At 35.9% G+C, this 23,225-nt stretch overlaps 2 protein-coding genes across 4 annotated transcripts; one reads left to right on the top strand and one right to left on the bottom strand.

Annotated features, from left to right (window-relative positions):
• Positions 1-9,506: 9,506 nt before the first annotated feature.
• Positions 9,507-15,934, top strand: LOC107614988 (uncharacterized). Of its 3 annotated transcripts, XM_088499858.1 has the most exons (5): positions 9,613-9,784; positions 10,024-10,118; positions 12,402-12,749; positions 13,272-14,855; positions 14,954-15,934. In XM_088499858.1, the coding sequence occupies exons 4-5, from the start codon at positions 13,655-13,657 to the stop codon at positions 15,745-15,747; spliced, it is 1,995 nt and encodes a 664-aa protein (XP_088355984.1). In that variant the 5' UTR covers positions 9,613-9,784; positions 10,024-10,118; positions 12,402-12,749; positions 13,272-13,654; the 3' UTR covers positions 15,748-15,934. The 3 variants fall into 3 exon arrangements, with proteins under 3 accessions (XP_020967189.1, XP_088355986.1, XP_088355984.1); XM_021111530.2 differs by lacking the exon at positions 12,402-12,749 and having other exon boundaries at positions 9,507-9,784; XM_088499860.1 differs by lacking the exon at positions 12,402-12,749 and having other exon boundaries at positions 9,510-9,784; positions 13,272-14,618.
• On the bottom strand, positions 10,280-12,739 carry LOC107617455 (uncharacterized). The gene is made up of 2 exons (XM_016319215.3): positions 12,388-12,739; positions 10,280-12,278 (listed from the first exon to the last, which is right to left on the bottom strand). The coding sequence occupies exons 1-2, from the start codon at positions 12,737-12,739 to the stop codon at positions 10,411-10,413; spliced, it is 2,220 nt and encodes a 739-aa protein (XP_016174701.2). The 3' UTR covers positions 10,280-10,410.
• Positions 15,935-23,225: the final 7,291 nt, after the last annotated feature.

The following is a 23,225-nucleotide window of genomic DNA, read 5'->3' as shown; positions in this document are numbered from 1 at the left end:
CTCTTCCATGCTTTCTTTGATGTGGGACTAACTTCAACACTCCTCACACTTGCAACACTAACAATCTCCCCCTCTCCCCCTCAAGTGTGAGCTTCGTCCATCACACTGCCGCAAAACACCGCGGGACACGCCGCCCGAACCACCTTTGCCGGGAAGACTTTCGATGCTTCACCTTGAATACTCCTTAAAACCAGACCGATTAAACCATCGGGGCTCTGATACCACTTGTTGGGCCAACCGTGAGGAGCTCTCGACAATCGGGGAGAATTCAGGGAGGAATCAAGTGAGAAAACATAAGATGAGAAGACACCACATCCAACTCAAAACCTTAAGGTGTCAAGTTAATGGGTCTCTCATCTTATAAACTCCTCACTCTTCCATGCTTTCTTTGATGTGGGACTAACTTCAACACTCCTCACACTTGCGACACTAACATTTAGAACACTAGAAGAGAGAGAGTGTGTGTTGTGGTTAAAATTGTTAGTCATTGAACTTTTTTCTTATAATAATATTAAAAATAATTAATTTTTAAATTATTATTTAAAAAATCATTTTAAATATATAAATTTAATTAGTTAATCGTACAAAATTTATTAGCATCGAAATTATAATATTTTTTAATATTTTTAATTTTTGTCAATAATTATACTATTTATGTATTAAAAATTAATTATCAATTAATTACTATGTATATAATTGTGTATTTAATGTTTTATAAAAAAATTTATTATATTATTATAAAAAAATTGATTATTTATCCGTTATAGAATTAGTTATTTTACTATAATAAATTTAATTATTTTAACAAATAAAATATTATTTTAGTATGCATAGGTATTTTATTGAGGGTGAAGTTATATCTCAAAATTCTCTTCCTTCCTCCTTCAAATTAATTTTAGTGTAATATCTGAAATCAATTTTTATTGATTTTTTAGTCAAATAATTTGATTATAAATAAATTTTAACGACTAAATCAGTCTTTAAATTTTTTATTTTAAACAAATTAATTCTTATAACAAAATTTCGTAAAAAATTAGACAAATTAATATTTGTCATTATTTAATAAAAACTTCACAAATTTTAAGACTACGTTTGGAAAATTTTTTAACATGATAGAAAAATTCTATTCTATCGAAAAAAAATGATTTATATTTAAACTTTAATTTCATGGTTTAAAATTATTTTAATATATTTGTAGAATTGAGTGCAAATATTTGGTTTTGGATAATTTTTAAATGAATAATTTTTTTTATAAATTAAGTAAATTATCAATTTTACTCTCGAATAATCAGAATGCTGATAAAAATAATCTTTATTTTTATTAATAACAAAAATACATCTAAAATATTGAAAAATACTACAAAAATACTCAATTTTAAATAAAAATTTATTCCATTAATAAAGTTGTCTGAGCTATCAAACAGATTTCGTTACACCCCCTTCTTCTGCTTCTCTTTCATTTTCCCTCGCTCCCTTCCTCCCTAAAGTAACTACAACAACAATAAATAGCATCTCAGTCACTCCTTCCCTCCCCCAAATCTCCCAGAAGTTGTTGCAAGCTGCAACAACAACAACATATCTCAGTTATCCCAAAATTGCAACAACGACAACAACATCATCTTCCTAACTAAAGCTCCTGCAACAACATCTTCTTCATTATTTCTCTCCTCAAATACAATGTCGCCTCTTCTTCCACAGTTTCTCTCCCTCAAGTATGATAATGGTCTTACTCTTTACCAGTTCTTGCGATGGTATCGAGGATTAGGATAAGTAAAACAACAGAGGAATAGAGAGAGTAGGATCAGAAAAGTCTTTTTTTTGGTTATTTTCTTATTTGGTTACAATAGCTCTCTTAATATAGAGTAATTAGGAAACTAAATATAGAAATAATCCTAATTGATTACATTTGATTTTCCTTGATTTTCTCTTATACCCAATGATTTGTTCTTTAATTAGAATATTCTAACAGATATTCTAACACTCCCCCTCAAGTTGAGCAGTAGGATCACCAATGCTGAGCTTGCTAAGAACACGAGTAAAAGCTTTGGCTGTGACAGCTTTGGTAAGAATGTCTGCCCATTGATCTTCTGACCTTACAAATGGAAGCTCAATACTACCATCCTCAATCTTTTCCTTGATGAAGTGTCTGTCCACCTCAACATGCTTGGTTCTGTCATGTTGTACAGGATTCTCCGAGATACTGATTGCTGCCTTATTATCACACCTTAATTGACTTGGTAGTATTGGAAGAAAACCAATTTCAGTTATCAATTTTTTGATCCACAAAATTTCAGTTATCCCTTTGGCAATTCCCCGGAATTCAGCTTCTGCGCTTGAAAGGGCAACCACCTTCTGTTTCTTACTCCTCCATGTCACTAGGTTACCTCCCACAAGAGTAAAATAGCCTGATGTGGATCTCCTATCATTTGGATTACCAGCCCAGTCAGCATCAGTGTATGCTTCAATGTTTAAGTGCCCATTTTTTTGGAACATGATCCCACTTCCTGGTGTCCCTTTCAGGTATCGGATAACCCTCATGGCAGCTTCCATATGATCTTCTTGAGGTTGATGCATAAATTGGCTTATTACTCCCACTGCATATGCTATATCTGGCCGAGTGTGTGACAGATAAATCAATTTCCCAACTAGTCGTTGGTACCTTTCTTTATCTGCCAGATTGGCACCCTCCTCAAATTTTAGCCCATGGTTAACCTGCATAGGAGTATCTGCAGGCTTACAATCGACCATTCCTGTTTCTGCAAGAAGATCCATAATATACTTTCTTTGGGAAATAAAGATTCCTTTGTTGGAGCGTAGAACCTCTATTCCCAAGAAGTACTTTAATCCTCCTAAATCCTTCATTTCAAATTCTTTGAATAGATTACTTCTCAATCTTGCAATTTCTTCTATATCGCTCCCAGTTATGATCATGTCATCCACATATATGATTAAGCATGTGATCATATTTTCCCTTTTTTTCAAAAATAAAGTATGGTCAGAGTTACTTTGTTTGTACCCGTACCTTTTCATAGCCACTGTAAATCTTCCGAACCAGGCACGTGGGGATTGTTTGAGTCCATAGAGAGCCCTTTTTAATTTGCAAACTTCATTTTTCTGGAATTTTTCAGAGAATCCTGGAGGAGCTTCCATGTACACTTCTTCTTTCAATTCCCCATGGAGAAAGGCATTCTTGACGTCAAACTGATGGAGAGGCCAATCTTCATTTGCTGCTATTGAAAAAAGGACTCTGATGGTGTCAATCTTTGCAACTGGTGAGAAGGTTTCTGAGTAGTCAATGCCATACGTTTGTGTATAGCCTTTGGCTACTAACCTTGCTTTATACCTCTCAATGGTACCATCTGCTTTGTGTTTAATAGTGAAAACCCACTGACACCCAACCGGCTTCTTTTTTGCTGGCAAGATGCACTTTTCCCAAGTTCCATTTTTTTCTAGAGCCTCCATTTCTGCTTTCATAGCTTCTCGCCACTCGCCCTTCTTACTGGCTTCATGAACTGTTCTGGGAATATCTTCAGCTAGAAGGGAGGTAAAAAAAGCTTTTGCAACGTCTGCCACTCCTTCTCTGGTTGTCCTAATAGGATACTTTGAACTGCGAGAGACAAGTCCTGGGGAATATCTGTCAGGAGGTACTCCTCTGTTCCTTCTTGGAGGAAGTGTGAATGGCTCTGATTCTGGTTCCTCAAGTCTTGAAGCTAATCTGTCATTGTTAGTGACTTCATTCATAACAGGAGATAACTCAATAGATTGATGGTCACTTACCTTTTGTTGAACATTCTCAGAAGGAGGCTCATTGGTTGTGTTAGTTTCTTCCACATTGTCAAAGGCATGCTCGGTGGCGCCATCTACTTGCTCTTTTGGAACAGTTTTGTGGCAACTAAGATTAACTAACCAACTTGGTGGTTCACTGGTTTTCTCCCCCTGAACAACAAGTTGGTCGCTGAAGAAATATTCTGATTCAAGAAAATCACAATCCATAGTCACATGTACACGACGAGTGATAGGATTGTAACAACGATACCCCTTTTGGTATGTAGCATACCCCATGAAGACACATTTCTCAGCACATGGATCGAACTTGGTTCTGGTAGCTTTAGGGATATGGACAAACACAGAGCACCCAAAAACTCTTGGAGGTAATGTTTGGACAGGAGGAAGTACTGTCTGAGTGGCCAAAACCTGCAAGGGTGTTCTGTGGTGGAGGATCTGGGAGGGCAACCTGTTCAGAAGATACGTCGAGGTAGCAACAGCTTCAGGCCAGAAACGTGTTGGAACCTGTGCATCAAACATCATGGCCCGAGTCATCTCTAGTAGCTTACGATTTTTTCGTTCTGCCACACCATTCTGTTGGGGTGTATTTGGGCACGATGTTTGATGAATTAAACCATTTTCCCTAAAGAAATCTTGCATGGATCTGTTCACAAACTCCCCTCCATTATCTGATCGAAGCACTTGAATTTTTTTATCAAATTGAGTGTGAATCATTTGATAGAAAGCATAGAATTTATCAGGCACTTCAGATTTGTTTTTTAGAAAATATACCCACGTCATTCGAGAGAAATCATCCACAAATAATACAAAATACTGAAGTTGATTGTTATGGGAATTAGGTGCTGGGCCCCATACATCAGAATGTACTAATGAAAAAGCAGAACTAACTCTAGTGTTACTCGGGGAGTAAGTAGCTCTATGATTCTTTGCCCGAATACAAGTCTCACATTTAATGGGTTCAGTGTTACTCGAAAAAAGACTAGGAAATAAAATCTTAAGGTACCCAAATGAGGGGTGTCCCAGGCGTCTATGCCATAACCAGAGTTGCCTTGTAGCCGTTCCGTGAGCAAGCATGGCATGTCCCTTGTGAGCAACCTCATCAACGTAGTAAAGACCTCCACGTTCAGTACCACGCCCAATGATCTCCTTCGTATGAATGTCCTGCAAAAGGCAAAAGGTAGAGAACATGAGAACCACACAATTTAGCTCCTTTGTAACTTGACTAACAGAGAGTAATTTTGAGGATAGTGCAGGGACATAAAGACAATTTTTTAATTTTAATTTTTTTGAAAACATAATTGATCCTCCTCCTTGAACTGCAATTAATTCCCCACTGGCTGTCTCAATATGGGCCTTAACAGGAGTAGAAAGATTGTCAAAATCATGAGGATCATGAGTCATAGTATCAGTGGCTCCACAATCAAAAATCCATTCATCAGCCTTTTTTGGGCCAGAATTTTTTTCTGACTGGGCTGCCTTCACAGAACTGAGCCCTGTAATTTTTGAAGAGATTTGGGCCATGAAAGGGGTTTGGGCTACGGACTCACCGCCCCTTTTATTTGGACCAACCCACTTACTAGGGTCATCTGGCCCAAACAGCCCATGAGGGTTCTCATTCTCTTCAGAGCTCTCTTCTTCTCCATGCGCGGTTTCCCCTCTGCTCTTACCTCCATGAGCGACTGCAGCTCTCCCATGGATTGCTTGTGACTCTGTCTCTTTATCTCTTCCAGCGTCACCACCGCTGTTGCTGGCGGCCTGTGGGTTGCCCACGGCAGTGGCAGCCTTGTGGTTTTTTGGCTTGGGATCTTCCCACCACTCGGGGTAGCCTACGATTTTGAAACAGGTCTCCTTGGTGTGCTTCCTCATCCCGCAATGAGTACAAAGGAGGTGACTTTTATCTTCCTTCTCTCGTTGTGATGAACGCCGGCCGGCTGTTTCTGAGCGATTCCATCTCGGTCCCTGTCCCTGTTTGTTCCTCGCGACTAAACCGATTCCAACCTCCCCTAATGATGTGCTCCCTTCGCTGCTGGTGGTAGGCTTCAGGATCTGAAGTCGGGCCGCCTCCCTCCGGACGGCAGCGTAGGCAGACTCTACTGAAGGGGTCTTTTCTTGCATCAAAAGGTCCCTTCTAATAGCTTCAAATTTCTCATCAATCCCTGTTAGGAACTGATATAGTCTCTGCTCTTGTTTGATTTTGTTGAAAATTGCAATATCTGTAGTGCACTGCATAGGGTTAGGTTGCCTCCTGTCAATGGCCATCCAAATGGCTTGTAATTTGTTCCAGAAATCCTCTAGGGTGTCTTGTCCCTGCTTCTGTGTGTTTGCTTTTCGATGTAAATCATAGATTTGCACCGGATCTGTCCCGCTTCCATAGGTGGTAGCCAATCCTTCCCATAGAGCCTTTGCGGTAGGAAACTGAGAGACATTGTTCATTAAATTTGTCTCGATATTCTGAATAATCCAAGTAAAGACTGCTTGGTCTGCCTGTTCCCATTGTTCATATGCGGGTTCTGTCTCCTCTGGTGCCGGAAGAACACCTGTCAAGTGACTTTTTTTTCCTCTACCACCAATAGCTTTCTTCATAAGGGTTGCCCATAATGGATAATTGTCTCCATTTAATTTGAAACCAATTGACAGATTGTCAAGATTGGCCTGTGTTTGCTGAATTCCTAGACCATTACGAAGCATATTTGCAATTTGCAAGGTTAGCTCATCAGTGATGGTCGAGGAATTATTCTTATTTCTGTTGTTGCTAGTTTCGTCATCTGAGGATGACATTTTTTTTTGGGTGTTTGAAGGGATATTGGAACAATGTTGTTGTTTTTGCTGAGTGCCCAGGATCTAACACTGCTCTGATACCATCTTGCGATGGTATCGAGGATTAGGATAAGTAAAACAACAGAGGAATAGAGAGAGTAGGATCAGAAAAGTCTTTTTTTTGGTTATTTTCTTATTTGGTTACAATAGCTCTCTTAATATAGAGTAATTAGGAAACTAAATATAGAAATAATCCTAATTGATTACATTTGATTTTCCTTGATTTTCTCTTATACCCAATGATTTGTTCTTTAATTAGAATATTCTAACAGATATTCTAACACCAGTGTCATCTTTCTCATCTACTTCTCCTTCTTTGATTCTTCTCTCTCGCCGCCTCTCTCTTTCTCTCTTCTTGTTGTTATGCTTCTCTCTCTCTTCAACGACGGCGTCTGCGCTGATGTTGTCCTCTCCTCCCATCCTCCCCCACTCCCCAAAGCAACTACAATAACAATAAGCAACATCTCAGTAACTCCTACCTTCCTCCAAACGTCCCAAAATAGACCTTACGTCTCACCCTCTTCGTCTTAGCCACATCAATAATCAGTAATAATCAGCAATTTCATAATTTCTCATTATGCTTTTTTTAATAATCTAATAAAAATAGAATCCAAAAAAAAAAGAATGACAAAGAGAGTAGCTAGAGAGAGAGAGCTCCTCACCGCCCTAGAGAGAGAGAAAGTTCGCTGCTGGCTTACTGCGAAAGAGGAGAGTAAGGCGCTGCAAGATAGGTTTCTGACAGCGATGGAGTGGCAACGAGCAAGCAACGACAACGATGGCGAATATAAGAGAAAATAACGAGAGACTGCTGCAAAAGTGAAGAGGGGCGGCGAGCAAGCAGCAATGGCGACAACGAGATTCTGCCGTTAAAGACAAAGAAAAAGTGGCGTGGGTTGATGAGTAACTGTTCTGTGTGTTGGAGAAGTAAAAGTGAGAAGAAGAGAGAAGAAAAAGAGAGCGGGGAGTGAGGTGTGAGAGTGCGAGACAAAGAAGACTGGAAGATAGCAGCCATGAATTTAGAGTGAGAGTGAAGAGAGTGAAGCGTAAGCTCTTTCCGAGAAGTTTGGGGGAGGGAGGGAGTGAGGGAGAATGAAGGAGAAGCAGAAGAAAGGTGTAACGAAATTCGTTTAACAGCTCAACTAACTCTATTAAGGAATATATTTTTATTTATGGCGGATATTTTTGTAGTGTTTTTTGATATTTTAAGTATATTTTTGTTATTAATGAAAGTGGAGGTTATTCGAGGACAGAATTAATAATTTACTCTTATAAATTTATCCTTGGCAAAATCATTTTCTTTATATACTCGACTATCTTTTACATTTCAAATATTAAGTTTTTGGTATTATAAGAATTGATTTGAAAATCACACATTTCTTTGTAATAATAAAAATATGAGAATTGAAATTTTTAAATGAATTAAAATTATTCAATTTTAAGCGTTTCAAAAAAAAATTGTATTGTTGAGTGAATTCTAATTTTTATTTTAAATAAACTCTACAAATTTTTAAAATTCTCATATCAATACTTTTATATAAACAAATAATTTGATATAGGAATTGGTAGTAAAATAAAAATTTAAAGACTAATTTAGTGATTAAAATTTATTGAGGACTAAAATATTTAATTTAAAATTTTCAAGGACTAATTTAAAATATTATTCTTAATTTGAATATAAAAATATCGAAAAACAAATATTTTTAATGTAAAAGACAAAAATGAGAGTTAGTGTTGATTCCAATATAAAACAAAAATAAAGAAAAAATTACTCCCGAAAATTTGTCTTTCAATATTTGGTAAAAAATATAGTGATGTATCAATTTTTTTAGTAAATTGTAAACACTTATATGCAATTGCTTTTATATGAAAATAATTATTAAGAATCATTAAATAATTTAAAATATTTAATTAAAGAAAAAGTATATGGAACAAGAACTATATTAATTTATATTAATAATTAATTTTAAATTTTTTAAATTCAAAATTTAAAAAATTTAAAATTAATTAAATAAACCTAATTGAAACCTATAAAAACCTTCTTCTTCTCTCTCACCGTCAGGCCCTCTCCGCCTTCCCACCGCAACTCACTCCTCTTCTATCACCGACATCTGGCTCGTCGAATTTGCTACCGTCGACAAGAACTGCTTTCCTTTCGTGAACCAGATGTGTTACCGGAGCCATATTGATGTTGTTGTGGTGATTGCACAGTGAAAAATAGCTGAGAAATATGAGAGATTTGTGTGGTGTTGGTGTTGCTTTGATGGATAACAGAATAAGAGAATAGAGAAGGGTGCGATAGGCAAGAATGAATCGAATGGGTTGGGTCTTGTTTGGGGCGGTGAGACGAAGAGAGAGTTCGGGTTCGAGGTCGGTGAGATCAGGCTGTGGCCTATGGGAGCAGAATGCGTTGGGGTTCTCTACGCTGCTCTATATGTTCCACCATACTCTCTATGCCTATACCTTTTTTATTTTTAAATTTTTTTGGTTAAAAATTGGATACGCCAAGCTAATCATCTTAAATTCATATGAAATCGTTCTCTGCGTTTTGGGATATTAGGTGCCATTTTGATGATTAAAGAGACTGCAAATTACACAATTATAGAAATATAAAAAAAACATTCATTTAATATGAAAAAAAAAATCCTAATACTTAACGAAAGAAATATCCAGTTATATTTAGCAAAAATAATTAAATATCTATAAAATTTAAAAAAATATGATTCTTAAAGAAATAGAGACATTCATATTTGCAATACAAAAAAATTCGAAAAATATATAAAAGAACATCCATTTGACTGATTTTTTGCTAATACCCTTTTGGTTCTTACCATTGTTGTTAATTAAATTAAGGTGGAAACTCGGTGAAAAACAATAATTAAAGACAAAGTTGTCACCTTTTCGGTGACCAGGGTCTGCAACTCGTTGGGTACGAGTTCCATGCATGGCTCCCGTGACTCTGCTTCCAACGCAAAAACCCATATTATTCCGTAAATCACATCCCAAAAACCCACTTTAATATGCACACAAAAACACACACACTCTCAAGCAAACCACAAACCCTACCCAGTGGCCAGTGCCTGTGTCGCACCCACTACTCCGACGCCTCACTGGGCTCACTCAGTAGTCCGGCCCGGCAGCTGATCGCACGAGCAAGGGCTTTCAGTGTGACAGCGAACCTAAGGTGAGGCAGAACTCCAGCGAGGTTCTGTACCTTTTTCATTTTTTCTATATCAAGCTTCTGTTACTTTAGATGCTAAAATTTTGCAATTATTCGGATGGAACGATCAGTAAACAACAATTAAATTATTGTGGATGTTAATATTGTGGATTTTTTTATGTTATAGTTCAGGAATTTTGGATGCTATGGTACATTTGTGTTGTAACATTCTCGTTTTGAAACCATTTTTCTTGGTGCTACAGGTTTTTTGTTTGAGTTGAACTTAGATGATAAAGAAAACAGTTGCACCCAGAGAGGAAAGGGGCAGCGGTCAAACAATCATCAACAAAGATGTCTGGTAAGCCAAAAACTAACGAGGACTTTTCTTGCGATATAGATACAGGATTTTGAAATTGAGAAAATTTTGATGATTATAAGTTATAACTTATTATAAACACATGCTACTACAAATTTAGATTTCTACTTTTGGATGCATGAATGTAATAGGCCGTTATTACATTGATTGAATTTGATCAGAGTAAAAAAATATCAATTGAATTAAAAGAAACCATAACAGCGGAGCTATGCTGGATTCTTTCTAACATTAGGTGCGTGTGTGATAAACATTTAGAAAATATTTTTGTGGACACCTAAAAAGTAGTGTTATTTTGCATATGCATCAAAAGCCAATATTCAATGGTGGTACTTTGGCTAAAGTCCACGGTGGGAATCTTTTCTGCCAGCAATTCTATAATCTTCTTTGTGCGTCCAAGCATTTCAACTGCATCTCTAACGCTATCCTCTCTCTCTTCAACAGTGCTGTTGGAGCACTTGGCCGATATAGCATAGGGTAAGTTAGTGAGACATGCACCCAATATATCAGATATCGTTCCTGTTAGTTCTTCAAACAATATCTCACTCCTAAGATCTTCAATCCTTCCATAATTTAATAAAACAGTTTGGCTTATTCTATACATTGCATTAGATGCCAATACTTCAATGGGCCATGATGAAGGTGGTTCTCTATTGCATATGTCTCTATACTTGGCCTTATACTTGCCATACCTGTTCTTTGCATCTTCACCTAGTGTCTCCAATGTCTCTCTGGGGCTTTTACTTTGATGGGAGAGCTTATAAAGGTCCACATCTAACCACTTACCATATAGATCAACTCCGTGCCACATAGTTTCCGCTGCCCTCTTGACTTTGATCAATTTCCCTTCTTTGTCAATGTTACACTCTATGAACTTCACATAGTAGAGCCCTTCACTTAGAGCTCCTATGAACTTCTCCACTGAAAGCATGTCCATGTTTGGAAGTGCCATTATTATGCTTCCTAGTGTCACCAGAGGAAGTGCCCAACCATATGGTGTAGTTTCCTCATCGTGCAAAGAGGAAACTTGGTCATTGTCAAATGTTGTCACCCTCTTAAATCCTTCCAAGATAGAACTCTTCTCCATTATTAGTTCAATGACATGTTTTGGCTCCTTTTTCTCTCCTACATGAAACAATTGATTAGTTGTTTTGTGAATGTCTTTCATCATCACCTCAACTAATTCTTCCTCTCCTTCAAGATGTAGAATAAAACGCCTTAGATCCGGGCCAGACTGTGGCTCTGTTCCTGAGCTAGTACTTGATACATTACTGCAACAATCACGAGCTGCTAACATAAAGTACAAGAGGACTATTGAAATGAACTGGGTCACTTTGTTGATCAGCACAATCCCTTTCTGCAGCTTAATTAATAACTGAAACAAAAGCACTTTTGCATCATGGGCTTTCTTTCTGAGCCACTTGTTATGAATTTGAAAGCCAAGAGGCCTTTCTTTAATTAGAAATAGACTTTCAGTCCAGTACTGTTCTACACGGAATCTCCTATTTGTATTGTTGCTCCCAAGTCTCAAAGCTTGCCTCATATATCTTAGAGCCTTGAACCATCTAACTGTAGGAGCAATAGTTCCTACTACCACTGCAGCGAACTGAACTATGAGATTTAAAAAAATGGACCATTTGTAGTCGCTACCATTATTAACGCAGTCGCCATAATAATCTAACAAGAAATACCGAAGAGTCATAGCCTCTAGTAATGTCAATGTACTAAGAAGACAATAGGCACCGGATGTAGCACATGTTACTGACCTTGCAAGGACAATTTGGGGGCTGCTAGTGTGTGCCATCATCCAGTCTGCCATCAATTCACTTCCAAGATTGTTGACGACTTTACTATTTGCTCCAGCTTCCTCATCTATCTGGTTAGCGCATTCTTTCTGTGCCTCCTTGTTGATCTCATACTTAAGCTCCAAGTCACGTTTCATCTTTGAAATAGCTATGGCTGATGAGAACATGCTCAACAACAAAATGAACATGATGTATATCATAATAATATGTTCAATCAAGAAGTAATCAGAGATAACACCAGTAGCAAGTTGGATGATGATGTTGACAATCACGGTTATCACGAGTATTCCCATGGCGATAATGTTCATAGGGCTGTTGCCAATAGAAGGCATCGAATTACCTGAAATGATTAATGATCTGTATTAACTCTATAAAATATAAAGTGTGGCTAGTCCGCAAGAAAGAGCAGTTATGAGTTAACTATATGTAGAAGTCTGAAGTATATTTACCCATGATTGTGCAGATGAAGGCACTGCTACATAGTTTTGCTACCTGTTCGATATATAGTGGCATGGAGGTGGTGAGATCAACCGAGAGCTTGAGTGCAACAGCGATCACTGTCAAGGAAGTGGCGTTAAGGCAGAAGTAGTTGCAAGGGAACCAGAGCTTGCTGCTGCGGAAAGCTTGAAAGAGATCAGCAGACATTGCAAAGAGACAGGCTAGGGATGCTACGGCTATGTATGCCCCAATCACTGGCATAGGTTTGCCGAACTTGTCATTGCTGGGGAACTCACCCTCGGAATCGCAACCATATGTGCTGGCTATTCTATTAATATCATACCCAGCAAAGCTAACTTGCATCTTTGAAGGAGTAATACTATGATACTTCTTGTCTTTTTGGATCGGACAACTCCTTATGTTTGCTTGCTGGGATACTTTATATCAATGCCGTAGCACCTGATTTAGTTTATGGCTACAAAATGATGACCTTTTCTGATGCATTTGTCGAAGACCAATGACTTTGGATTTTAAGGATTTTCCAATTTTTCATTAACTTCCCACAATATTCTGCCCTATATTATTTAATATTTGCTTATGCAAAAAAATATTATTAAATTATGCATTATACTGTTTATACTAATATTCTATTCTATTCTATTCATAACTTGGTTTTATTAGCTTTATTCTTACTAGTGTTGCTTGTTAATTTATTTATTTTTTAGTTAATTCCTGTTTTGTTTCTAATATATTTATTTTACTTTTGTGTCCTATTTTGCAACAGTTGCACATGTTTTAAACAAATGGTCACAACAAAGAATGAGAATTTAGATATTTTATAAAATGCTAATAAATCACACCGTATAACATAAAACTTAAAATTTCTGGATGACAGGTAGCTGTTGCTATTTATGACGATGGCGATCATACACAAGCAGGAAGCCACCCCTATTGACTCCATATGAACCACTGGATAAGCAAGTTGACCAGGGAAGACTTGATCAAAGCTGCATTGATATTATTTTGAAAAGATACAGAGGTGGATTTTAACCATACAACACACTCGGCCTTTTTTGGTAGTGAAAGTACATGTTGAAGACTTGGTAAACTTCTTGGAGCCAACAAAATGACTGGCTTTAATGTTTCAAAGAATTTCAAGTCAAAGATGAAAAGGTCACTCAGTGTTGTGATGCCCGCAACTTATTTGAGAACCAAAGTTTCAAAAGTGATGTGAGGTAGATAGAAGAAGGTATATCACATTTGAGCGAGAGTAAAAAAATGGATAGCCCTGTAAGTGTCAAGGTATATTACCATGGTAAGGTTTTACTACAGACACCGGAAGGAGTTCAATTTGTATGTCGGAATCCATGTACTTTTGCTGTCCCTTTCACGATTTCTTTTGAAGAACTTAACGGGGCAATTTGTCAAAGCATAGATTCTCCAAGATCAAAGAAGGTGACAAGTATTTTGTATAGACATCCTTTATTAATATTTGGTGGGTTTATACAATTTCAGACAATGTATATTACAGATGAAGCAAGTATGCAAAAAATGTTTTCGATCTATCATCAAGTTCAATCACAAGTGTCAGTCATAGAGTTGTATGTTGAGTTTAAACAACTGCCTTTAGTGGTTGAAGAACCCGACCCAATCAAGGAATGGGAGGGGTATAACAGTGAAAGTGAAGAGGAATTTGACAGTAACTATGAAATTGTTGATTCAAATGAAGGTAGGGATCATGTTTACAGCACTAGACTTACTCTTTCTCAAAATCATTCTAAACTGAACTCAGACACCATTGCAGAAGCGATAAAGTCATTGGTTAAAGCTGACCCATCTTTAAAGATTGAAGAAGTTCAATCAAGGTTCAATTACATGATAAGTTATCGCAAAGCATGGTTGGCGAAGCAAAAGTCAATTGAGAAAGTTTTTGGTGGTTGGAAATCTTCTTATGAAGTTTTATATACATGGTTTGAAGCAATGTGTCAAAAAGAGCCATCAGCAGCTGTCGAGTTTGAAAGTATAATTCCCTACGATGGGAATAAGATTGCTCCTGATGTCCGGATATTTAATCGAGTCTTTTGGACCTTTTATCCTTGTCTTAGAGCTTTCAGACACAGTAAACCAATTGTACAGGTAGATAGCACAAACTTGTGTGGAAAATATAAAGGGACTCTATTGGTAGCAGTATCACAAGATGGCAATCAGAATATTGTGCCTATTGCCTTTGCCATTGTCGAGGGTGAGACTTCTGATGCATGGTACTTTTTTCTTAGTCGTTTGCGGAAACATGTGGTGACTCGAGATGGTGTAGGTCTTATCTCTAATCAACATGACTCTATTAAGTCAGCCATAGCTCGTAGTAATGGAGCATGGGAGCCTCCAAGAGCTTTCCATATGTTTTGCATCAGACACATAGCATCTAATTTCTTAAGAAGGTTTAAGGTGCCATCCTTACAAAAACTTGTAGTCAAAATAGGTAAATAACTTGTAGCAGTATAAAATTGTTAGTATTATGTGATGTTGATCAACTCTATGATTGATGTGTATTTGCATTGTTCTGTTGATTTTTGACAGGTTCATCCAAGACAATGCGTGAATACAATATGCGTTACCAAAAGTTACATGAGCAGGGTGAGATTTACACTGAGTGGCTTGACAAGATCCCCCGCTCACAATATGCTTTGGCTTTTGATGAAGGGTATCGCTGGGGTTGTATGACTACGAATTTAGTTGAGTGCATCAATTCGGTTTTGAAGGGAGTGCGCAATCTTCCTGTCACAGCACTTGTTAAGGAAACATTTAACAGACTAAATGAGTTGTTTACTAGGAAGAGGGCTGAGGCTGAGGCTCAAATGAATGTTGGACATGTATTCTCTGAATTTGTGATAACCAAACTTCAAGCATATCAGCGCGCAGCAGGAAATATCCAAGTTAATTGTTTAGATATGCAGAATGAGATTTTTGAGGTTCGTGAGATCCCCATCGGTGTGGAGTATAGAGTGAATCTACGTCAGTGTCGTTGTGATTGTGGTGATTTTCAGGTAGATCGAATTCCGTGTCTTCATGTCTTTGCTACTTGTGCGAACCAACACTTAGATTGGCAAGTCTATGTTAACGAGGTATATAGGTTGGATGAAATCCGAAAGGTATATAGAGCTAGGTTTAGGCCATTGGGAGACCCAACAACATGGCCTGTTTATCAAGGACCAAGGATGATTCCTAATCCAACCTTTAAGCGAGTGTGCATAGGCCATCCAAAAAAACCACGACGTTGCAGGATTTGTGGAGGCAACGGTCATAGATGCAGTAGATGCCCTCAAGATGTTGGTTCAAGTAGAGGAGGCTCAGTAGCCTCAGCTCCATATTGATAATGGTTTATGTTGGTGTATTATGTGCACTGATTAGTCTATCTATTGTGTGTTGGTTTACTTAGTGCATGGATTTGATTTATGGATCTTCTTTATTATTGCGTTGGTTTAGTGAATGTATGGATTGGTTTATGTATCTACTTTTATTGACAATTAAGTGACAAAACAAAGAGTCACTTCTGAATCATACATAATCCACAAATTCAAAATCCTCTACATGGTTGAATTAATTATAGGATAACAATTACAAAACCAAAAAACAAGAAGCTACTTGTTCATTTTTTCCTTCGCATTTTAGGCATTCTTTTTGCACATTTTTAAGAATTGCTGTTTTAATTGCTAATATGTTATATCTGTTCTGCCTTCAGCCCTTCAGCGTGATGAATTAATCTTGAGATCATAGTCCTTACCTCAAATATCTGGAGTTAAGGCAATATCTCCACCAACAGTTGCAACACATGCATATAAATTACTTGTGTATATTAGTTCACATCACTAGCAACAAACAAGAACAAAAAATCAACTCTAATAACAATAATTATAAAAAGCACAACCATCAACCCTGCTCAATCATAATGCCCACTCACAACAATAACAAATCAACTATGCTAATAAAAAGGAAATATGAGGCTTGAGGTGGTTGTGGTTATGACCGTGGTTATGATTGATAGTGACTGGTCAAAAGGAATGCTTATTGTATTGCTGCAAAACACCAGGAGACAACTACAAACATTCGTCATATGTTGTGTTGTACCAACTCATGTAAATCTCAGATGCTTGATAAGTATCAATAGGAGGCTCCAACAAGGATGTGAGAATATCAATTAGTCTAGATAATTATCCACTCAGAATGTGCGACGACCCAATTCAATTTTTTTTAGACCGATCAACTGATCAAGACATTGTTATACTCTTTGATTGACCTGCAACTTCCTGTTGATGTCACTTGATACCCTCAAAACAAGAAAAAAAAAAACTATTATAGAGTGAAATCTAATTTTTGCTAAACAAGTTTGGAGAATGTTTTTTTTTTTTGGTGACTAGTTTGGAGAATGTTTAAAATTCTTATATTAATTTCCTATATATAAGCAAACAATCTGATAGAGTGATTGATTTGTCCAACAAAATAAAAATTTATGGATTAATTTAGTGATTAAAATTTGTTGAGAATTAAAATATCTAACTAAAAAATTTTCAAGAATTTAAGATATTATTCTTAATTTTAATACAAAATTTATTAAAAGATCAATACTTTTAGTTTAGTATAAAAAAAGTTAGTTAATATTAACTAAAAAAAAAAAGTATTTACTCCCTAAAATTTTTTCCTTCGATATTTGACTAATTTGTTAATAGGTTTAATTACTCTGTTTGTTCCTATAGTTTCGTGAAATTTTTAATTAGGTCTCTGTACTTTTTTTTTTTTTAATTGAGTCCTTGCACCAATTTTTTTTTAATTGGGTTCTTACACTTTTTTTCTTTTATTTGAGTTCCTGTACCAATTTTTTTTTAGTTGGGTCCCTATAAAATTAAACCAATTACGGTTAAGAGGGACCTAATTGAAAAAAAAATTTGGTGTAGAGACCCAATTAAAAGGAAAAAATGTATAAGGACCTAATTAAAAATTTTATAAAACTATAAGGACCAACAGAATAATTAAACTTTTTAATATTAGTTAAAGATGTGTGTTACACTAGATTATTTGACTTCACGTAAGTCTTACTTTGTTATGATTTTTTTTTTTTTACCTTTTAGAAGATAATTTTGCCTAAAAAAATTTAATTAGTTTAGAAGAAAACACCATTGATATTTTTATTAAAAATATATTTTTTAATTTGAAAATTGCTAAAAAGCATTGCCGTTTTGTTTTTTTTTTTAATATTTTGTAAAGTATTAAAATAGAAAGCGGCGATTTCTTTATCTTTTAAAAATTATGAAAATAAAAACGGCGTGGCTATTTTGTTATTTTAACAAATTTAAAAATTTAAAAATGGTGACACTTCACAATTCGATACAACATATATAATAGGTCATTTTTAATAGTAAATAATTAGTATTTTTACTCGTAATAACATTATGAGAATATACATTTTTTAAAATTATAGTCCACTTTGTTCTAACAGTATATGATGAGTTTGAAAAACTCTAAATTAATATTTGTGATGACTAAACATTATTAAAATTAATTAATTACAAAATTATTAATCTGATTTTCATTCAATATATATTGATTAAATAATTTTGTTACAGGTTTTAATATTGGGCCGAAAACAAATTTCTGGTGCAAACCCAATTACTTTCAGCCTTTGGTTTTGATAATATATGATGAATATGGCTGATTTGATTCTTTATGTTACTTGGGCCCAAATGATTTTGATTGCTCTAAGCCCAAGTGTGTTACATGCTTTCCCATTTGCTCATTGCTTGATCCAAATTTCATCAGGAAAGCAAATGTTATTATTGGGCCAGAAATTTAATGATTATTGCAACCAAGCCCAATTCCATTTAAGATGATAATTCCTTATGCTTTGTCCGAATCCATGAAGCAAAGAAAAACAAAGCCTCAAATGCTTCCAACGGATTCCATTACACTTCCTGAAAAGATTTCAAAGTTAATTTAAACATTGGGAACATAAGCAAGTGAGAGAAGATTGATTTGACTAAAGGCATCATTGCTACACGCCACACTAAGGGAAGCAAAAGCAAGCTATTTTTCAATTAATTAGTTTAACCACTATGAAATGCTTTTCTTCAGATTCTCTTTTCTCTCTCATTCTTTCTTCTTCTTCGGTCATTGTCCAAGAAACAATGGAAGCTATGTTCAACTATCAAAAGAAAGAAGGAGCTGCATGCATCAAGACCATCAAGCTAATGATGGCAAGAAAACATACTAAAATAAAAATGAGCTGTGGCTAAGATTGTCACCAAACATGGATAGATTTGGTGAGGTAATCTTGGGTTCTTTATGCTCAAAAAGGAAGAAGAAGATCTCGGCCAGCAAGGGGAGATTCTTGGAGGAGATGGCTTGTCTTTGATTCTGCTCAACCACCACAGGAAGTAGTTAGAGTGGCAAAGTGATGGTAGAGGCAGAAATTGAAGCAGATGAAGTCATCATCATCATGAAGCATCAAGGGCTAGAAATCTATCTTGAAGAGCAAGCCAATGATGGAGAGCTCGGATTGATGAAGAGTGATGACCAAGGAAGGACTAGAGGTAATTGCATGTTGGTTATTGCATGGTTATCTCTTCTCTCTCTGTGTGGCCGAACCGGTTTCTTGAAGGAAGAAGAAGTTGGCTTGGGTTTTTGGCTTCAAGTGTGGAGACTTCTCTCTTCTATAAAAAGGGGGAACAGCCACTGTTTGGAGCAAGGAGTTAGAAGTAAGCAGTGAGAGTGCAAGACACAGGATTCTCAGAGCTACCTAAGCTTACAGATTTTCTTCTCCTTCAATGTATTCTATTTTGTATTTTTTTGTTTAATTTTGTCATGTCTTGAGTCTCATAGAAAAAGGCAAACAGTGAGGTTTGTATGAAAAAGTCATAGAGCGGAAAAAGGCAGAGAGTGCAAAATTAAAAGAAAAAGTCATAGATGTCTTAGAGTTCCTTTGCTCATCTATGTTGTGTTTCATGATTCTGTGGGAATCCCCTTGTAAGTTGGGTTAGCACTTTACAGTTTGTAATCAGGTTGATTATAGTGAAATTCCATCATTGTTGTGATGGAGACTGGATGTAGGCTGCACTGCACTTAGCAGCTGAACCAGGATATATCTGGGTGTAATCTTCTTTCTCTTTTACTCCATTTCTGTTTTCTACTGCACAGGAGCAAAAACTAAAAATGTCTCGTGCCAAGTGATGAGACAAAATGAAAAAGTCTCGTGGCTAGGGACGAGCTAAAAACAGAAAAGTCTCCTCTAAGTCCAGCAAGTGTTAGCAAGCAAAAAAAGGGGCTAAGATTCAACCCCCTTCTCTTAGCCACTGAAACCATCAGTATAGATTATGCATTACACCAAAGATTTATAAAATCAAACTACTTTTACAAAAAAAAAAAAAATCGTAGGTTGACAAAAGTTTCTGACTAAGAAAACCAAAGTATCTATAGATAAAAAATCAAATAATAAGATTTTTAGTTATTATTTTTATATGAAAATGTCTAATTTTTTTATTAACAATTAATTTTAATATTCGTTATCTAAAATTTGAAACAATTTAATGTATATACTTTTATATTTAATTAGGTGTTAAGTCTGTTGCACAAATAGAAATAATTAATTTTTATACTTGTTATTTAAAAATAATATTTTTTCTCATTATGTATATAAAAATATAATTAGATATTAGTATAAAAAAATTATACTAATAGTTATAAAATTAATTCAAAATTAATTTTTTTAAAACAATTGAATTTTGATTCTAACTTTTAATTATAATATTAGTATTCTCTCCAAATTATATGTAATAAATATTTGAAAGAAGAGAAATGAAAATATAGATTAGAAAGATAAGTGGTGAATATTTAAAACTAAAAAAATATGTATATAATAATAATTTTTGTTTGAATTATATTATTTTGTTAATTTTGTTTTCTGTAGAATAGAAAGGTAGAAAAAATAGAGAATGAAAGAAAAGAGAGAGAAAGATAAAGATGAAGAGTGAGAGTGAGAGTGAGAGTTTGTTAATTTTGGAAGAAAAATTTTTATTTTAATTGTAATAAAAAATATCGGATTACATATTTTGATTTGTCAAAATTACTAATATAAAATATAAATTATAGGGATAAGTATTGTGTTGGTCCCTAATGTTGAGTGTCAGAATCGAAACCGTCCCCAACGTAATTTTGGATTTAAAATCATCCTTAACATATTTTTTGTATTAAAATCGTCTTTTTTAATAAAATTTTAAATTTTATTCTTAAAATACCCCTACTTTAATAAAAAAATTATAAAATAAAATAAAAAGAAGAAAAGAACGCGTTTGGTGGGGGTGGGGGAGGAAACGCGTTTTGGGGGGGGGGGGGAGGAGAGGCGAAAGGAAACGTGAAGGGGGAAGGGGAAGGGAAAGGGGGGAGGGGACGGCGCCGGCGAAGTTTGGAGCTGCCGTCGCCGTCGCTGGAAGAAAGAAGAAAGGAGAGCGGTTGCGACGGGGGAGAAGAGAAGAGGGGAAAGAGAGAGAGAGCATCGGTGGAGGGAGGATCGTTCATGCATGCTTCTGCCGCCGTGGAGTGCGTCGCCGAAAAGAGGAGCCCGACGCGAGGAGGGCGGCGTGCGAAGGAGAGAGAGAGGGATCCAAGGCTGGGCTGGTCCGCGCACGCTCCATCGCCGATCCGCGGGCGATGGGTGGCCGAGGAGAGAGAGGGATCCGAGGGTGGAGTGCATCGCCGGTCCTCGCACGCTCTGTCGCCGCCGCTGGTGATGGGTGGCCGAGGAGAGAGAGGGATCCGAGGGTGGAGTGCGTCGCCGGTTCTCGCACACTCCGTCGTCGCCGGTTGTTCTGCATCTGCTTCTTCTTCTGCTTCTTTTTCTGCTTCGGGTTCTGCATCTTCTTCTTCTGCATCTGCTTCTGTTTGAGTTTCTGTTTCTGATTCTATGACTGCCCCTGCTTCTGCTTCTGTTACTACCTCTGTTTCTGATTTTGATTTGTTTTTTTTATTTGGTTGTTGAATTTGTTGAATTTGGGTTGATTTGTTGAATTTCTGATTTTTGGATTTGTTGAGTTTGTATTGATTTTATTGATGTTGTTTTTCTTGGTGGTAGAGGTAAAGGTGCTGTTGGTGGTGATGGAGGTAAATGTGTTGGTGGTGGTGGAGGTAAAGGTGCTGATAGTAGTGGAGGGTATTTTTGTCTAAAAAAAATTAAAAGGACGATTTTAATACGAAAAAACACATTAAGGATGATTTTAAATCCAAAATTACATTAGGGACGGTTTCGATTATGACCCTCAACGTTAGAGACCAAAACAATACTTATCCCTAAATTTATATATAGAGTAAAAATAGTAGAGAAAAATAGAAAAATGGAGAGAGGTAGATGAGAGAATTTAGGAAGGGAGTTTATTGATTTTGAAAAAAAATATTTTCACTCAATTTTAATAAGAGAGTGTCATGTGATACATTTGATTATTAAATTAGATAGTAATATATGATACATAATATAGGTATATTTTAATTTTAATTTTAATATTTTAATTTTAATTCAATTAAAGAATGTCATGTTGCACATTTTGATTGTCAAATTAGTAATTAGTCATTGATATTAATAATGATATATAAAATAGATAGAGTGGTTGAAGGAATAAGAGAGATAGAAAAAAGAAAACGGAGAAGGGGAGAACTCTTTAATTTTGGAGGGAAAGATTTGATTTCACTTGCAATGAGGGAGTGATACGTGGCACATTTTGGTTGTAAAATTAGTATGGAGGAGGGGAGAACTCTTTAATTTTGGAGGGAACGATTAAATTTCAATTACAATGAGGGAATGATATGTGGCACATTTTAGTTGTAAAATTAGTATGGAGGAATGAAGAATTCTTTAATTTTGGAGGGAAAAATTTAATTCCAATTATAATGAGAGAGTAGCATGTGGCACATTTTGATTGTAAAATTAGAAATATATGATAGATGAGAATATATTAATATATCAAATATTTTATAGATAAAAATTCGTATATAATTATTTTCTGTTAAATTAATAATAAAAAATTATTAAATAATTTAATATATTTGATCAACTAATATGTATTGTGAGTTTGTGAAATATGATAAATTTATTATTAATAAAAAAATTTAAAATTTAATAAAAAATATCTGAATTTGTAATCTTAACAAATCATATATAAACTTTCGGAAAAGCTCTACATACAAGCGATTAGGGCTTGTAAGCATTACAAGTCAATTAATCCCTAACCCCCCAAAACACGCTGCAAGTGCTACGTTCCTTACACGCGCTATATATCTCCTTCTTTCCAAATTTGCTCGTTCTTCTTCTCGCGCGTCTTTCCCTGCTTTTTCGATCGTTCTTTTCTCCTCCTTCCTCACTAGTTTGTTCTTCGTCATTGACGTTAGTTCCTCTCTCTTAACTCCAGCTTCATTTTCTTTTCGATTGTCTGGTTTCTGAAATCAAAGTTTGAACTCGTTTTGAAGATAATGGATGATTCAACCTCAGGATGTGAGGAATTACATTACGAGAGAAGTGCGAGAAGCGTGGGTGTGCTTAAAGACTTATTTGATAGGAATTAGAATGATTTTCTGCTGAATTTTGGTCTTGTGAACAACAAGTGGCTTTCAAGTAATGTTTGTTTAAAATCTGCAGTAGAGGTGTAAATTTAATTTTTTTTTCGGGTGTATTTATAGTCTGTGTTTGGGTGTATTTTTCAGATCTCTATGAAGACCGTCATATATGAATTCCAATCTATCTGGATCACCACTTCTGGGCAGGGATGAGAAGCACACAAAGGAGCGAGAGCATGCATTCTTTTGGGTGTAAAAGCAG

The sequence above is a fragment of the Arachis ipaensis genome, chromosome B9 (assembly GCF_059453495.1).
Source record: "Arachis ipaensis isolate K30076 ecotype BB chromosome B9, ASM5945349v1, whole genome shotgun sequence".
NCBI lineage: Eukaryota > Viridiplantae > Streptophyta > Magnoliopsida > Fabales > Fabaceae > Arachis > Arachis ipaensis.
This window is presented reverse-complemented; position numbering and strand designations above follow the sequence as displayed.

Coding starts and splice junctions, on each gene's coding strand:
- LOC107617455 (XM_016319215.3), bottom strand. CDS start 12,739: ATGCAAGTTAGCTTTGCTGGGTATGATATTAATAGAATAGCCAGCACA. Junction 12,279..12,387: donor CTTCATCTGCACAATCATGG/GTAAATATACTT, acceptor TAATCATTTCAG/GTAATTCGATGCCTTCTATT.
- LOC107614988 (XM_021111530.2), top strand. CDS start 13,655: ATGGATAGCCCTGTAAGTGTCAAGGTATATTACCATGGTAAGGTTTTA. Junction 14,856..14,953: donor AAAACTTGTAGTCAAAATAG/GTAAATAACTTG, acceptor GATTTTTGACAG/GTTCATCCAAGACAATGCGT.